At 41.2% G+C, this 17,153-nt stretch overlaps 3 protein-coding genes across 6 annotated transcripts; 2 read left to right on the top strand and 1 right to left on the bottom strand.

The window, feature by feature from the left end:
• The first annotated feature begins 1,767 nt into the window (after positions 1-1,767).
• Positions 1,768-7,003, top strand: fgf8b (fibroblast growth factor 8b). Its single transcript, XM_027009644.3, has 5 exons — positions 1,768-2,509; positions 2,604-2,640; positions 3,344-3,530; positions 5,718-5,824; positions 6,100-7,003. Exons 1-5 carry the CDS (start codon positions 2,478-2,480, stop codon positions 6,373-6,375), a joined length of 639 nt encoding a protein of 212 aa, XP_026865445.1. The 5' UTR covers positions 1,768-2,477; the 3' UTR covers positions 6,376-7,003.
• Positions 7,004-9,221: 2,218 nt separating this feature from the next.
• dpcd (deleted in primary ciliary dyskinesia homolog (mouse)) lies at positions 9,222-12,806 on the bottom strand. Of its 4 annotated transcripts, none has more exons than XM_081701045.1 (7): positions 12,674-12,806; positions 11,747-11,848; positions 11,468-11,518; positions 11,263-11,387; positions 10,970-11,103; positions 10,408-10,510; positions 9,222-9,965 (listed from the first exon to the last, which is right to left on the bottom strand). In XM_081701045.1, the coding sequence occupies exons 1-7, from the start codon at positions 12,678-12,680 to the stop codon at positions 9,861-9,863; spliced, it is 627 nt and encodes a 208-aa protein (XP_081557171.1). In that variant the 5' UTR covers positions 12,681-12,806; the 3' UTR covers positions 9,222-9,860. The 4 variants fall into 4 exon arrangements, with proteins under 4 accessions (XP_081557171.1, XP_081557170.1, XP_026865426.2 ...); XM_081701044.1 differs by having other exon boundaries at positions 11,468-11,548; positions 12,674-12,692; XM_027009625.3 differs by lacking the exon at positions 12,674-12,806 and adding an exon at positions 12,401-12,541.
• On the top strand, positions 11,865-17,152 carry poll (polymerase (DNA directed), lambda). The gene is made up of 9 exons (XM_035535036.2): positions 11,865-12,280; positions 12,357-12,491; positions 12,896-13,193; positions 13,644-13,752; positions 13,938-14,270; positions 14,498-14,671; positions 15,120-15,248; positions 16,102-16,270; positions 16,652-17,152. The coding sequence occupies exons 2-9, from the start codon at positions 12,389-12,391 to the stop codon at positions 17,011-17,013; spliced, it is 1,677 nt and encodes a 558-aa protein (XP_035390929.1). The 5' UTR covers positions 11,865-12,280; positions 12,357-12,388; the 3' UTR covers positions 17,014-17,152.
• Position 17,153: the final 1 nt, after the last annotated feature.

The raw sequence follows: 17,153 nt of genomic DNA, 5'->3' as shown, positions 1-17,153 counted from the left end.
GAGAGAGAGAGAGAGAGAGAGAGAGAGAGAGAGAGAGAGAGAGAGAGAGAGAGAGAGAGAGAACTCAGAAACTTAACATTTTATGATGTTGGAATGAATTTTAAGGACTCAAAGACATTAGAAAATTTCATCACCCAAAAGGAAAGTTTTCCTCGGCGTGATTTCGGCGGTGACGTAACGCCCACTTTGCATGGTCTTATTTGCATAATACTATACGCCTTCAAACGTTACGTACGTCGTTAGCGACTTTTAATTTCTTGGGTGAGATCTCTTTAAGTAACCAATAGCCAGCCTCAAAACATACCACAAGTGTTAGCGTCTAACATGACCTGCCATTTTAAACTATAGCATCTATAGCATCTAAAGTGAACGAAATCTCCAAACGCGCAGGCTGTAATGTAGCCTGGAGGCCAATGTGAGATCTAACCAACTAGTAAAGCGAATCACTCCAGGTGGCAAACTCACTTGGTTCTCCAGCCCCTCTGGAACTAATCACGCAGGTACACGATCACTCTCCAAAGACTGGTGGGGCTGATTTATAGGGGCGACGAGAATCCTGATCATTACGTTTTCTGTACCGGCGAACTGCTGGAGTGCCGGTCTCGTGAATACGAAGGTGTGAAAATGATTCCCTTTCGAGGTTCCGTGCGTGGGAACCGAGGTGTGGACGGGCATCTGTGCTATGCTGCTTATTGATCCATATCATGATTTTCTTTTTGTTATTCAGGCTTAGTAGCTGACAGTTTGGTAAAAAAAAAAAATCTATAATGGTAAATGTGAGCAATGGTTAATGTCTCCGACGGCCTTTTATCAACGACTGCCACTGACATAAAATGGGAAATAAAAACATTTTTAAAAAATCATTGTTTCTCTGCAAAATCATACTTCATACGTTACTGTCGTTAAATATCTATAAATATAAAGCATACCATACCTTCGCCTTTCATAGCCTATAAACTGGTGAAAAGGGCAAATTAAACATTAAACGATAATTATATTGCTAAGATTCAAAACTATGGTGAACGAATAAAAGTAACGCCATTTTTGTCATGTGTTTTCCTTGGTTGGTATAAATATGCAGAGGCTAATGAAACACGGAGGTTATTCAGCAGTGACATGACATAACATCGTAGCCTATTTGTGGCCAGGTGATATAATAATCGCGGCTGGAGGTGGTAATAAGTTACCAAGGAATTCTTCTGTAAACAATCTTATTGTTTAAATTCAGTTGAAGTTCCCAATTTTCACGTTCGTTTTGCAACCAAACGTCTGCAGCAGTGGGGTCTAATTTTATAAACGAGATGGCCTAGAAATGACACGTTTAACAAAGAGTTGACATCCTACGTCAAACTATATAAAAATGGTCTATTTCTGCTCCCCACAAATGTGCAGTACTGATACGAAGTGGATGGGGTGCTTTAATTAATACTAAGGGAAAAACATGACATTTCATAAATAAGGCTTAACACAATAATTCCTTGATGCGTTTATTTTTCTGAAGAATGGGTCTCAGATATCTGTTATATAAAATATATTTAATGTATAAAATATGCTTAATTGATTCATTCTCAAACTATTTAAACTACTCGGGGGGAAAAATGCCCTGATTTATACTGGAGTTTCTGGAATAGGTTTAAACGAACCTGTTTCCGTGTGAGTCATATTTTCAAGCTATGAAAATGCTCAGATATTTTAGAAATTCATTGGAAGTTCGCTCCTCCTGCAGTCGCGCCGACTGTTTTTTCTTCTTCTACACCACTGCTGGGGCTTAAACGTTGAGGGGCGCGTGCGCTGCTGTTTTGGAAGGAGCGCGAGCGCACCGCGGTCGCGTCCTTGCAGGTCAAACACGTGAAGCGCGGGCGTGACGTTGGAGTCTCGCGAATGAAAAGAGGCGCTTGCGGCATCGTTCGTTTTGGCGTCTCGCTAAACTGGACAAGTTTTTAACCGGGCCGTCATTAAAAAAAAAAAAAAAAAAAAAAAATCTCAAAACGGGGAGTGATCTTCTACTGTATAGACTGACTGTTTAGTTAAAGTGTTCAGTTAGGCCTGTATTATTCGTGGGTAAATTAGGATCGTAGAAGATAATGCATATGTTACTGAACGATCATCATATATGCGACGCAGAATACTGGAGATTATTTTTGTTCGTAAAAAGTTATATATTCAGGTCTTCATAGTTTTATTGATAATATTGATGTCAAGATAGGGCGAAAATTGTGGACGCTCTGGAACAACAGTGCTTTCATTCGCGACCTGATTTTTGGATGACACTGTGTGAGAGGGGTACGCTGGACGAATGAGTTCATGGATTTACACAGACTGTCATCTTGTGAAATGTCATTCAACTAAACCGTATATGATCAGAAAGCAACGGAAAATATATTGTAGTTTAAATTTTCAACGGGACAAACTATCCTCTCAGAAACAACGGAATCCATGAGGGATTTATATCAGGGGACAGTTGCAAGGGATTCAAAATGAAGCTGAAATCTTCTCGATTAGGTTATCTGTAAGTACATTTCATGACTTATATTTACCCAATTAATTATTTTAATTATTATAATTATAATGATTCACTCATTAACAACCGCCCCGTTTTTCAGGTTGCTCCAATTAATGACGCTGTTTTTTTACACACAGGTAAGTTTCTGCAACAGCATATAACCTCCAAACTGGAATAAAATACTGCTTGTTTTTTTATTTGTGGAGTGCAATTACACTTCGGTAAAACAAGAATCGTGGGAATTTTTTAGACTAAGGGAAAGCTTTGTTGCATAATAATAATTTGATTGCGGTCTATGTGTCTAATAAATGTGTTATAAACGTTCACTCGTAATTACCGAAGTCCTTGGCAAAATGTCAAACATCTTGAAAAGACGTAACCACATACCCTAAAGGTAATGGTAATAACATGTGGGTACGGCGCATGGCTGAAATGAAAAAGAATCGTTAAGGGAAATGGTCCAGCGAGACAAGGGTGAAAGATCGCTCGTGGTAAAACAGCCTATCAGAGGCACGTCATCCAGTGAGAGGACAGCGCGCTCGGTGCACTCCAGCTCCCAAGCGCACTTTTGACTTGCTGTTTAATGTCTCCTAAATCATTTCACCGTCTAAATATCATAGGCTGCGGTGTGCATTATTGGACTACTTCATTTGCAGAGGCCAAATAAATAATTTTGATAAATATAAACGGTTTCCCCAAAGACATTTATATTGTCATCTGGTTTATCGTAGGTTTAGGCTTAGCCTATAGGATTTAATAAATCACGACTTTAGAGGGTATTGTCGTTTCCAGTTTTTTTTTTCAATGTATTTAACATTTGCCTCGCGGTTTATCCTATAGACAGCCATGCAGTCTGTGTCCGTCCCGAATTTCAAGCACCATGTAACGGAACACAGCCGTTTATCGGACAGGATGAGTCGAAGATTAACGAGAACGTATCAGCTGTACAGTCGGACGAGCGGAAAGCATGTCCAGGTCCTTGGAAACAAGAGAGTCGTCGCAAACGGCGAGGATGGTGATATCCACGGTGAGTGACATGCCCAGTCAGGCGGTTTTGACCCTTCAATGTATGTAAATCAATACACAGTTATTTCAAATTAGGAAATTACCGAACATTCCTAAAACATTCGAGAATTGGAATATATTTAGGGGAGACTATATCTTAAGTATTTTGAAATGTAATCCGTATTTTTAAATTTGGTGTTCTCGGGAAAATCCCAGTGAGTCTGGAAAAGACATCAATACTCATCTTACCGCTACCTTCCTAACATTTCCCGAGTAGCTCTCTTTCTAATAGAATAGAAATATGACCAGCTAATTTCTAACCTTGAAACAAATCTTTGTACATTCAAAGTCTGAAAACAAATGTGGTTTATACATAAAAATATGTCAGGATATTTATAAGCATCTCTAAATGTATAATTTAAAAGTTAAATTCATGCAAAGTATTTATTCCACACAAAACTTGTTTAAATAATGATTCATAAAATGCTTTTGATGTAAATATGTTATTTTAAAAGTCAAGTAAGCTTATAAAAGATCTTTGTAGGTCTACTGTGTGGAACCTGTTTTACGGGTAACTGAGTGAGAGGGCTTTTTGTCTAGCCAAAACAGAATGGTTAGAATCCCATCCTCTGGGAAGGAATTCCTGGCTCCAAAGTATTTTGGAGTTGCTAACTCTCTGTGTCTCAGTGCCAGCCACACCATTTGCCTACCTAGATGTGTTGGACACTGATGCTTTCTGACTCATTCAAATTCATTTATACATATTTAATTAGATCCTTTAATTATGCATACTTCAAAATAAAATTAACCCGTCTAACGCAAGAAAGAAAAAAAAAACAATTTAACAACAACAGCAAAATAATAATGATGATGGTGATGATGATAAAGATAATGATAACACCAAAATCACAACAGAAGAAACAAAAAGGTTTTGGTATATAACTTTTAATATCTTAATATTTTACACCTTTCAATTGATCATGATTGCTTTTAGAGTTCAAAAACAATAAATGGTTTGCTATTGATGTTATAAATCCAGTTATAAGGGCAGTAAAGTTCCAGGTAATCACATCAAAATAATAAGCAGAAAATAAGACAGTAACATAAAAAAGCAGAAAACCATTTGGCACAACGTAAGTCCACATCGCAATTACTACATTTGTTGACCTTTAGGGTATGCTACAAAATTATTTCTACGAACACCAGGTTAGAGAACTATGTGAACTAGACATAGATGGTCTTTTTCTTTCAGCATTTGTCCATGGTACAAACGTATCAAGCTACTCCACATAGTCTTAGCTCACCTAGAGCATAGCACATCCACACACTTACCGAGCTACTCCACATAGTCTTAGCTCACCTAGAGCATAGCACATCCACACACTTACCGAGCTACTCCACATAGTCTTAGCTCACCTAGACCATAGCACATCCACACACTTACCGAGCTACTCCACATAGTCTTAGCTCACCTAGAGCATAGCACATCCACACACTTACCGAGCTACTCCACATAGTCTTAGCTCACCTAGAGCATAGCACATCTTCTTTTTTGCACCCCATGACCAACTTTGGCTGCCAAGAGGGAAAATGGTGGGCATTTGAAGAGCGTGGTGATTGAGATCTCCCAAGAGCCAATAGAAAGCAAAAGAGTACATTCAAGCAACAACACTGTTTCAGGTTGCACAGGAGAGTTCAGTCTAACTAGATAAGAGCTTGTGCTGAAAAATGAGATCATATATTAATATATTATTATTTTGAATCATATATTCGAAATTAGGATCACAAAAATCATTGACAGAGAACTTTATGCCTCGATCTGTCAAGTCTTACATGCGCTATTAACTATTACATGATCATTTTATTTCCACCACATTTTATAAACTGCTTTATGTCACTGGATTTATCATCTTCTAAGCTGCATTATTTCTGATTGTTGTATAAAAACAGATCTTTAGAATTATACGAAAACTTGAATTATTTTAAATTATATTCAGCAATCTGTTCATTTATTAATCTAGATTGAAAGTACAATGTTATGCCAAAAATATCAAGGATTTGCTTAATATTTGTCCAGAAACAAATCCGTTTCAGTGACTGCTATATCTGACATTTCCAGCCAAACTCATTGTGTATCTGACGTTTCCAGCCAAACTCATTGTGTATCTGACATTTCCAGCCAAACTCATTGTGTATCTGACGTTTCCAGCCAAACTCATTGTGGAGACGGACACGTTTGGGAGTCGGATTCGCATCCGCGGGGCCAAAACAGGCTTCTACATATGTATGAACAAGAAAGGAAAGCTGGTTGGGCGGGTGAGGCACATCACCATTTTTTCTGGCTCAGTGGGACAACTGAGCATTTCTTTTATGTTTCAGTCTCTTTTATTTCAAGCGTCAATTTTAATGCAAACTTACATTTTAAAAATTACCAAAATTTGACGGTACATACTTGAATTCATTTAGATTCATTTTTTGTTGTTGTTGAAAGAATCAGCTCGTTGGACTTTCCGTACTTTCCCACAATACATTGAAAATCTGCACAGTGATCTGACCTGTCTGACTCTGACCCGTTTCTGCCTCCTGTGCAGCGGAAGGGCCGTGGCAGGGACTGCATCTTTACTGAGATTGTCCTGGAAAACAACTACACGGCATTGCAGAATGCCAAATACAAAGGCTGGTACATGGCCTTCACGCGCAAGGGCCGGCCCAGGAAGGCCGCACGTACCCGTCAGCACCAGCGGGAGGCGCACTTCATGAAGCGTCTGCCCCGTGGGCACTTGCTAACGGAGCCCAGACCCTTCGACGTCGTCCCCTATCAGTTCAGCAAGCGGTCTAAAGCAGGTCATCGGCCTGGCGTGAACTGAGGACAACCACTGGCACATGCATGCACACTAACACACACACACACACACAAACAGACATGTACACTGCCACTTATTGCAGAGCAAGGAAACACTTCTCTATGAAGACCTCTCAGTCCTCTTGTACAATAGCTTGAACAATCAAACAAGAATGCTATCTTATTTTGAGTGTAAGTCTAAGTTAAATGCAGATTTACAAAACATCCCCACAGACTCATGAAGAGACGAAATTGTTTTTCTCCTTGCTGTTGCTGTCTTTCTTGAGCAGCTGTAACAGAAGCAAAATTAAGAAACCTAGGCATAAGCCTAGAAACTGTTGTGAAATCAGCTTAAATTGAGAAGACAATGTTAAACTAATCAGGAAAGGCCACTGGTTAATTAATAGTTGTCGGCGGATCTCTGGGAATGGGACAGTACAATACACACATGGCAGCTACCGTACACTGATCAATCGCAGTCACATGATTCAGCAACCTCTCCGGTGAACTTACAGAAGTTCATTTATGAAGTCTTTCAAGATGCATCCGTCTCCTCTCCATTCTCAATTTGAATATATATTTTTATTAGAAAAAGTTTTAAAAGGATGGAAATATTTATTGTAGAGTGTGTATTAAATCTGTAAGTGTACTGATTCAGAATGTTTCTCTTTTCATTTAGAGTGAATGCCGCTTCTTGTTGAAATGTTTAAAATATAGACTATGATTAAATTAATTATTTCCTATAGAATATGAGTGTGTTGTGCATGTGGAGTCTTTTCAAGTCCCTCTTAAATGTTTGTGTGACTGGTTTTCTCATAAAACTCCCAAGCTTTGTGCTGAATGTGTGTGGGCACCATTAAAAACAGGAGGACAGCAAGCAGAGGTTAAAGTTGAAAAGCTCTGGGGATGCCACTTGGGCAAATTAGGAGCCAGTTTCTTTCAAAGATTGGTAATTCAACGTGCAACCATACGGGGTCTGAGGGAAAGGAATGAAAAGCAAACAAAACAACAAGGGGCATACTCAGGTCTATTGAAAAGGTATACCTCCATGACCGTATAGCTGTCGCGGGGGGGGCGGGGGGGGGGGTTCTGGCAGCCAAACTCCTGGCAAAAAAAGGCGGTTAGTCCCAGATAACTGCGAACCAATATCTGTGACTGGCTAGGCCCGACTGAATGTGCTCAGCAAGTGAGACTGGCCCTTTTGAATAGCTCTGGGCCTTTTGCTTTGGAAGTGCTGAGGTCAACCCAGCAGTGCAGCCCACGAACAAAGGCTACCACCGTGTAGTCGCATTTCTGCGACCCGCGCACCGTAACCCTCTGATCAAATGCCCCCTTTGTGGGCGGAAGAGAAAAGGAACATGTCATACAATGGCCGGGCCCCGAATAATGACACAAGAAGGGGTCAGCTATCGAAGGAAAAGCAAAGTGCAGTCGCATAGGGGGGGTGGGGGGGGGGGGGTAGAGAGAGAGAGCGAGAGAGAGAATTTAGGGGTGTTGCAGGGTGAGAAGTGGCAAAAAAGTTTCAATGATGGAGAATGGCTGGGAAGAGGCAAAGGGGGCACAGATGGATGAAAAGGAGCGAAAGAGAGTGTCTCTGTTGAGGCAGCTGAGCATGACCATTGGGGCCTAAGGAGAAAGAAGTGAAAGAGAGAGAGAGAGGGAGGGAAAAGTAGAAAGAAGAGAGAGAAAAGAGGCGACAGAGAGGGGGAGAGAGGGAGAAAGAGAGAGAGGGAGGAAGAAGAGACAGTAGACAAAAATCACATCTTGGACCCTGTCACTCTGATGCCTTTTTTCCTCCCCAAGTAAGTCGGACACGTTTCTGCGTACAGGACTGCATTTGTGAGTGGCTTCGAAAAGCAACACAGGAACACTGAAGCAGTGTAAATCATGGCGTTGTTCTAGCTAGTGCCAAAAGCTGTCTGGCCCAGGCCACTCTGGCTCCATTCAGAAAAGCAGATGACTTGTGTTTGTCATTCGGAGGAAGGGCTGGTTCTGTCACTGCTGCAAACCTTTTGAGAATTTGCGCAATTCAATCAATCAAATGCTACAGCACCAATTTCCTTTGGAAACATGAATTAACAGCTTTTCACAACTTCCCCTATCCAAAATGTTTAAAAAAATATTTTTAAAAATCACTGATTTCACCAAATGACTGTAAAAGCAGAAAACATTTAAAAAAGCTCTTCTCAGTCAGAAGCCAACTCCAGCATGGAGGTCATAAATGTTGTGCAACCACCCAACGCTGGAGATGACAGTCAAACATAACTAGCAAGCCAGACGGCTTGTCACCACATTGTAAGAGGAGAAAGCTCTTGGCTATAAGTTGGGACAGGGGCTGGGGGATTTATAAGATCCTCCGTCTCTAGACAACCTCTCAATCTTAATGTTTGTGCGTAAGAGATTTTAGCCTAATCTGTCTCAAGCATCAAGCCAAAGGTCTCCCCTGGACATTAACAATTGGTTGATTCTGGAAGCTATGATGGCTAGGAACTGGAGCATTCCATCTTTGGGCAGAGGGAGTGTGAGTTGAGGGCTTAGCCAAGAGTAGATCTGTTTCTGGAGAGCTCCAATGATGTGTGCAGATGTTTGGACAGCAACTTTGCTTGTCAACACAAGCTGGATAATGATGCACAGTTGCTTCTGTCTTTTCATGGACAAAATAATCACTCACACATGGGTTTTTGATTTCAGTGTTGCAATCCTGTTACTGTGATATGTGCAATTGGTCAATAAATCTATAGATTTGAATGCAATAGCATATATTTTAAAGAAATAATCTACATAGGAAGAATGGGTTGCCCTCTAATTTTAGTAAATGTGCTCTTATTTTTTTATATATTTTTTTAATGGAATGCAAAGCAGTGACAAAAATTCTCAAAGGCAATTGCAGGTATTTATTCCTAGATTTACAATTCATTGACACTGACAAGACTGTAGAGAATTGGCTATGATAAACAATCACTTACCAACCTACCAAATCATAAATAATCCATTAATAATCCATTTCATCCCCTACAGTACACAGTTTTACATTTTGATGACAGCAGTTAAATCAAACTAACCTTTCCTTGTCTCCTATGGTCGAACAAGTTATTGTCTTGCAAAACATATGTTAAAATGCATTAAAGTAAATAAGTGAACTTCCTGAAATGCACATTTGGTTATTAACCACTGAGAATAAAACGGTATTCTACAAATGAAGGGAGCAAATTAGAGGATTCTACACACTATGTAATAAACTGATGAGATAAAATTCACACCTTGTTGTTAAGGACAGCATCCAAAATGATCCTTCTAACAAGCCTTCAAAATCCCTGTACATCTGAAACAAAATGACCACCAAAAAAAAAGAAAAAAAGAAAAAGAGAACATCTATTTCAGCAAGATACTATTACATGCTTTGCCCACACATGTAAAAGACCTTTTACATAATAGAAGGCAACACAGATGCTGTACAGAAAGGCTGTGAACAGATTCCCATAGTTCAGAAAGTGAAGAGTCCATGCCAGTTCACTGGGTTTTGCAGTCCACGTCTCCGTCATTGGTCCCCTTCAGTTTTCTCAGCTCCCTCATCAGCTCCTGCTCCAGGGCTAAAATCTCCTTGGGCTTCTTATACTACCACAGAAATGAAAGAAATGCTAATAAAACCTGTGAACGCCACTAGGAAAGACATAAAAGCAGATCCGGTCGAGCATTTCAGGAAACACAATAGGTTTTGCTAGCGTCTCTCCTAGGTTGCTAATCTGAGACTGTATCAAACTAGTAATAAGGCTCAAATGAAATCTGAAATAAGTCTTCCCCATTTCATACACAAAAGGTTTTTAGGCAGGCAGACTACACACTGAAGGTTTTAACACTGAAAGTTGAAAATAATCTACACAGACTTTTGCAGATTTTAGGGTAAACAGAAGATGAAATTACTTTTTAAAAAAGACCATTTTGCTTGGGCCTATTTATCAGCCTGCTCTTTGAATATAAGAGCAAAACGCGATATGAAAAACAGTCCGGGATTACCTCTAAGCAATTGTGAGTAAGGAGGAGCAGGCTTTTAACTTACGCTGATGATTAAAGTGTTGTTGGCGTGGGTATAGCTCAAGGCTGAGCTCTCCAGAGGCAGCTGGCAACGGTCGAGGTCTGGAATACTGAACTTTTTGTAATACCTGGGAAACGAGAGTATGAATAAAAGCTCTCAATCGCTCACTTAGGCCAACAGTGCCATCTATAGGAGTAGCATTGTAACAAAATTTTCTGGGACTCAGGAATGGTGTGTTGTGGGAAATATTACAGAGTAACATACAACAATTACGCATTTGAGTGATGCAAACCTTGGGGAACCCCTGTGATCTATACATCAGGAAAACCATCAAAGGCAGCAAATACATTGCCCAAAGTAATTATTTCAACGCAGTTCTTCAATCACACATCACACAATAAATGCATAACTAACTAAGAAAGTCTCCAATGCAAATTAAGCATAAGATTTGAAATGAACTAGTAAAAGGGTAAACAAAATTCAGAATCTGAGTTCTGGGTTAGAACTAACCCTGACCTGAGTATGAGGAACATCGTGTATATTTATAAAGTTATGAAATGAGATAAAGATTTATTGGTTAAATTACTTTTTGTTTGTGGTCCGGATGATGCAGCATCGTTCCGCAGTCTCCACTGAAACGTTGTAGGTGTCCATGGGGTAGGAAATGTTGCGAACTCTCCACCGGAAACTGCTCTTTGTGTCCTTACGCGCGAACAATGGCTGCGGAGGTCAAAATCAGTAAACAATAAATTAAAAAAAATTAACATTATGCAAGAGGAACATCCGCAGCAAATTTTTGGGACAATTATATTTCACACAATGCATGCATGTATGTATTCAACAGCTAACTTTTTAAAAGAGGCGACCAAACATAGCTACATTAGAGCTGTTCTCGCTTATCGTGTCTGAGTCCACCGAAGGCATCGCGTTGTGGCTCGTCTCACCCACTTCAGTGCGCCACTGGCCCTGTCCTCCGAGGTTGTTTTTAGAGCGCAACCTTCGCGCTGCCAAAAAAAAGGAAATTCATTTTATCAAATGGAAACGGTTTTTATTTTTAACAAATCAGTGTTAGATTTACACTTACACACAAGTGCGTCAGTATTCATGTCGTACTCTTCAGCCATTTCACTGCCATCTGTAAACAAGTAGTGTATTTTCCTTTTTCCTGTAGAGGCATTATCAAAATACCTTTAATAACCACACGTTGGTCATGTTCATTAACCTAGCTATCATAACTAGCTACTAGCTAGCAGGGTGATGCTCATTTTAAGGTAATATATAAAGGTTATATATAAAACATTGTTATATAACATTACCGCGTGTTCAAAATTATTTTACGGAACAAAAAAAATCCAGCACATACCATCACAAATTAACGCCGTTTTCTTAGAAGTCTTCAAGATATCTGACCAACATTGTACAGCCATGATGCAAAAGTTCCTTGACACAACCATGCGAAATGTTTCTATGGTAACGGGAGTCAACGAAATAAATTCATATTTCTAACACATATATTTACATCTCGATATATATTTTTCATGACAAAATAAATTATTATTCTGATGTTTCTTTCTTTTTTAAAACTTTCAGTAATACGCGCTCTACCGGTTGCAAAACTAGAATGACCCGGAAGTAGAGGACACGTTTCAAACGTATTAACTAGCTAGCTAGTACGACAAACATGTCGTTAAAACGAGAAAAAACGTGAGCTAACTAGAAAATGTGTACAGGTTAATATAAACACTACATAGCTAGCTAGCGCCATTATTCTCCGGGATCAATGACACTAGATAACTAGCTAACCTAGATAGGTAATCCCAGCTAGCTTTAAGATACAAAACCAGTCCGCTCCACTGGTTATAGGGTGTAATGTCTGTCTCTGACTACTAGCCTAAAGGTAAGAGTAGGATTTTGTCCAGTTTGCTATCGTTATAAACACTGAATGATTCTACACTAGCTAGTTATTTGGTTAGTTCTGTACAGTGTCCCATTTGCGTTGCCCGAGATGGAGACTCACGGTATTGTGAAAGCCTTCCCAAAAGTGAAGAGACACCGACCACATGAAGCTGACCCTCCGCTCAAGAAGATGTCGGTTGAAACAGCGACTGGTATTTTTTTTTTTTTTCACTTATTAAGTATAATGATATTATTTGCTATTACGAAAAAAAAGATCTATACTGGCCCACATCCTTTGCACATCTGCTCACTTAATGTAACAATGATATGTATATGCATTTATTTAGTTGTAACTAAGAAAAACAGTAAACCATTTGAAATGTGTTTAGCCTACCATCCATGAACAAGTTGTCACATCTCCCAGAAGTGTTTGAACTCTGAAATTATATAATGTTTGGGGAGCAAACATGCCTCCAGTTTGTGATCCCTTGAAAATATGATGCACTGGAAAGTGTAGGTTAGATCCCTTCAGTTCACTCCACCACAGAATAACCCCCCTCCACCCCAGCATAACCCCAAAGCTGTTCTCATGACATCTTTTTTTTTTCTGTTCCAGGGAGTCTGTTTCAGGATCTCGTCATACACATTGTCCCTGCTGGCATAGGAAAAGCCCGTTCAGATATATTCCGCCAACAGCTTGTCCAGAAGGGGGGTCAGGTGGAAGCTGCTTTCAGTCCTAGTTGCACTCATGTGGTTGTGGACGAGTCCGTGGCTGGGGAGAGGGCCTTGAGGCTCCTGGGAATGAAAACACTACCCCCTGCTGTGCAGCTGGTGAAGTCTGCTTGGCTCAGTGCTTGCATTTCGGAGAAAAAGCTTCTGTGCACCAAAGACTACAGGCTTCTTCTACCTGACAGGTAGTGCTCATTTAAAATCTTATGAAAGCTGGTTGTTCTTCCATTGTTAAACAATTTTATGCTAATGCCTTTCATATCTCTGTATGAAATGTAAGGAGATGGTGAATAATGGAAAATGTATATCTTGCAGAGCATAAGAGCTGTATGTATGTATGTATGTATGTATGTGCTACCACTGATGCTAGAGAAGCTACAATTTCTATAGTAGAGTTTGAGAATTACACTTTGCAGTGTTTTGGTGGTTATTTGTTATCAGTGCATTAAACCTATGCCTACATTCAGTGATGGAGCACTGTTTGTAGTATGGATACAAGCTAGTTGTTAATACCTTGTTAGAATGTGCCGTGTTGTGTTTTTATGTGAGTAAAATGAAAGCACTGAATAGGTGTGTGCATGAATACAGTAGGGATGCTGTTGGTGATCTATTCCTGTTATGTGCTTTGTCTATAGTGTGCATGTTGAACAGTCCCAGGAAAGTGTGCTGGGCACCATCACTTATTCTGAGGAAACGGCCCTGCCAGCCAGAGTAGTCCCAGCTGACCCTGGAGTGATGGCAAACGTGAGTGATCGCTCTTGTTTGTATAACCCATCTGCCATTTGTGCTTGTTTACTTCTTTGGGTTACTGAGTGTCTTAGAGTGACAGAACTGATCAGCCCTTGCTGTTTGTGTGCGGATGTTTGTAATGACCATGGGGCAAAAGCTGACGCCGGATCAGTTTAACGAATGCGGCCTGTGTCCCACAGACTCCAGAGACCCAAGCTGAGCATCTCGAGGAAGACGGCGTGTCACAGAATGACTTGGAGGCTTTAATCAGTGGGGTCAACCAAGCAGCAGGAGTGCCAGATGCTGCATCAGGGGAGGCCCTGAAAAAAACAGAAAAGACTGCCTTGCCAGGAAACTGGGTTTGCGCCCAGTCATCAGAAGCCAAGGCCAAAAACCACAACAAGTGCATTACAGACAAGCTGGAGCAGCTTGCCAAGGCTTACACCAGCACAGGAGATAAGTGGAGAGCCCTGAGTTACACTAAAGCCATCAATGCACTCAAGCGCCACCCCAGTCCTGTCACTACATACGAGGTCAGTCCAGCTCCAAACTCAGCCACATAGAATTTATAGCACAACTTTTGAGTTATTAAAAAAAAACAACAACTCTAAGTAAGAGCAAATGCTCATGCACATCTCACCGCAGCATAAAATTTACATGACTAGATCGGATCAGCAGCAAAATGTGCGATTTGTGTCCCTAAGTTAATAGCATCTGTAGCATTGCTAGTGTGTCATTGCTATTATCTCACTGCTGACAGGAAGCATATAGCATCCCTGGCATTGGCAAAGCTATGGCATGTAAGGTAGTGGAGATCATGGAGAGTGGCACCCTGAGGAAGCTGGACAACTTTGGGGAGGCCGTGACCATCCTGGAGCGCTTTACCAACGTCTGGGGTGCAGGTGCCAAGACGGCCCAGCTTTGGTATCACCAGGTGAGAGTTGTAAGGGGGCAAAGAGTCCCCCAGTCTGGAGTGACCACAGTTAATGCTGCTTGTAGGTCATGATTTTCCTGTATCCTGTACTTGGGTATAAAGTAAAAGCTGAACAGATTGTTAAAGTTGTGTGTGTGATTTGTGCTTTGCATCTTGATGACTGGCCATTTTTTTAAAAAACGCACATATTTTGTGCCTTCACATACAAACAAAAACACCATTAAGAATACAAGTGCACTTCTGTACTTGAGATTTGGAGTAACATTTTGTCACGGTGCCAGTTAAGTTGTCCTGTGTGTTCTTGGCTGGATGCAAGTATATCTTTTGAAATTCAGCTACTGTTGGTTACCTTTTGTTTTGAATGGCCATCTGCGACAACAAAGGGCATGAACCTAGGATGCACATTTTGGAGTTCACCTGACAGTCTGTACTGTGCTTACAACTTAAGGGCTACCGTACGTTGGAGGACATTCGCACCAAAGCCACCTTGAATCATATACAGCGAATCGGCCTGAAGCACTACGACGACTTTCTTGATCGGATGCCGCGAAGCGAAGCAGCTGCCATTGAGGAAACGGTCTGTACCATCATCCCAATCGCCAGCTGGCTATAACTATAACCGAGTCATGAACTACCATTATTCTAAAAGGCTCGCTATGAAGGAAACAGCCAGGTGTGCTCGTCTAAAAAGCTATCTGGTGGATTTATCAGTGTCGTATAATAAAACTGGTTTCGCAATGTGCAAGCAATAAGAAAAAAGGGGGGGAGGGTGTAAACATCTAGCTGGGAGAGGACTGTCAGTCATCCTGCCTGCTTGATGGTAAAAGCAGAGGCTGTGAGTGTATGTCTCCTCCCGGAGGGGCTCTTGAAAGTTGGCGCATTATTAGTCAGAAGCGCTCTCCATATCCTGCCATGTCTAGGGCTGAAGCCAGTTGTTTTCTTACACCCCCCAAATCAAATGGATAGAAAAGCACAGATGAAGAAGATTAGGATAGCATGTGTCTTCACGTTATGACAGGATGACATGTAGCGCATGTAACCTTTCCATCTCAAGTGAGCACAGGCCCTAAGGCACGAATGCAGAATAGGGAGACCAAGAGTATTGCAACACTTCTTGGCTGGAACATAAATTAGACTTCAATTTAGAACGTTCACATATAATTCCATTAGCTACTGTAGGAATCATGATATGTGTGAACTTCGTTTAGCACTTTTCAGCCAGAGGTGGTAAAATGTCATGAACATAATTAAGTAATGCTTCTATTGTTAGATTGGTCCTTTTTATATAGATTTTTTTTTAGGTATATCCCCTTCCAGGGCTGCATACTTCTTATTTAGATATTTTGCTGCTTTGCTACAAACAAGAATCATTAACTCTGTGTGAACTCTGAGTGGATAACAGTTATGTATATGTAGCTTCTGATTGGCAGGTGAGGAAGGCAGCCCTCAGCGTGAATCCGGATCTGCTGGTGGTGGCATGTGGCTCGTACCGCCGTGGGAAGCCTACTTGCGGGGACGTGGATGTCCTCATCACTCATCCAGATGGCAGGTCGCACGAGGGTGTCTTCAGTAGAGTCCTCCGCATTCTCCACAAGAGCGGTACGGTATTCAGCTGTCCCGTGTAGGTTTATTACGAGTATGCGTTTTAGATTATTGTGAAATTGAATCCACAATAAAATGCAAGATTGCTTGTTGTTACAGTTCTGGGTTGATGACTATAATCACTATTTCTGATGCTTGTCTGCCATTGCAAGATTCATTGCCTCCAAACATAAACATATATCATAACTGATCATCAAGCAGCTTTGCTGCACATGGAAATGTTTCCTATATGTATTTACATGTTTTTCATGGTGGATAAGGAACAAAGCTGTTACTACCTGACAGCACTTTTGCTTTTCACCATTACCAGTGACATTAGGAATGCTGAGTTTCCAGCGCCCCTGTTCCCAAGAAGTGCTCTTTTATTTTTTCTTGCAGGCTTCCTGACCGATGACCTAGTGAGCCACGAGGAGAACGGCGATCAGAAGAAATACTTGGGCGTGTGCCTTCTCCAGGGAAACGGCTGGCGCCACCGCAGACTGGACATCCTCACGGTGCCACACCAAGAGTTCGCCTGCGCTTTGCTTTACTTCACTGGCTCTGCCCACTTCAACCGCTCAATGCGCGCGCTAGCCAAGACCAAGGGTATGAGCCTGTCTGAGCACTCGCTCAGCTGCAACGTGGTACGGCAGCGTGGCGTGAAGGTGGCACCAGGCAAGCCACTGCACACGCCTGCAGAGCGCGACGTATTCCAGCACCTGGGCATACCCTACAGGGAGCCTCAAGAGAGAGACTGGTAGCAGGGCACCCCCCCCACCCCCAAGAACTGCTCCCACCCACTTCTTGATGTCGGCACTGAGAAACTGAAACCAATCTCAGAATGGCATGGAAGGGTTGCATATACAAGATGCTGACAATTTTAGTTTTTAATCATGATTAG

Source organism: Electrophorus electricus, chromosome 18 (assembly GCF_041902795.1).
Source record: "Electrophorus electricus isolate QZ-2024a chromosome 18, ASM4190279v1, whole genome shotgun sequence".
In the NCBI taxonomy this organism is placed as follows: domain Eukaryota; kingdom Metazoa; phylum Chordata; class Actinopteri; order Gymnotiformes; family Gymnotidae; genus Electrophorus; species Electrophorus electricus.
This window is presented reverse-complemented; position numbering and strand designations above follow the sequence as displayed.

Excerpts from the sequence above, each read along its gene's own strand:
- fgf8b (XM_027009644.3), top strand. The coding sequence starts at position 2,478 with ATGAAGCTGAAATCTTCTCGATTAGGTTATCT. Across the intron at positions 2,641-3,343 it reads CGCTGTTTTTTTACACACAG|ACAGCCATGCAGTCTGTGTC; the intron begins GTAAGTTTCTGC and ends TTTATCCTATAG. Across the intron at positions 3,531-5,717 it reads CGAGGATGGTGATATCCACG|CCAAACTCATTGTGGAGACG; the intron begins GTGAGTGACATG and ends TGACGTTTCCAG.
- poll (XM_035535036.2), top strand. The coding sequence starts at position 12,389 with ATGGAGACTCACGGTATTGTGAAAGCCTTCCCAAAAGTGAAGAGACAC. Across the intron at positions 15,249-16,101 it reads CAGCTGCCATTGAGGAAACG|GTGAGGAAGGCAGCCCTCAG; the intron begins GTCTGTACCATC and ends TCTGATTGGCAG. Across the intron at positions 16,271-16,651 it reads CCGCATTCTCCACAAGAGCG|GCTTCCTGACCGATGACCTA; the intron begins GTACGGTATTCA and ends TTTTTCTTGCAG.
- dpcd (XM_081701044.1), bottom strand. Across the intron at positions 11,388-11,467 it reads GAATACTGACGCACTTGTGT|CGCGAAGGTTGCGCTCTAAA; the intron begins GTAAGTGTAAAT and ends TTTTTTTGGCAG. Across the intron at positions 11,104-11,262 it reads TAAGCGAGAACAGCTCTAAT|CCATTGTTCGCGCGTAAGGA; the intron begins GTAGCTATGTTT and ends TGACCTCCGCAG.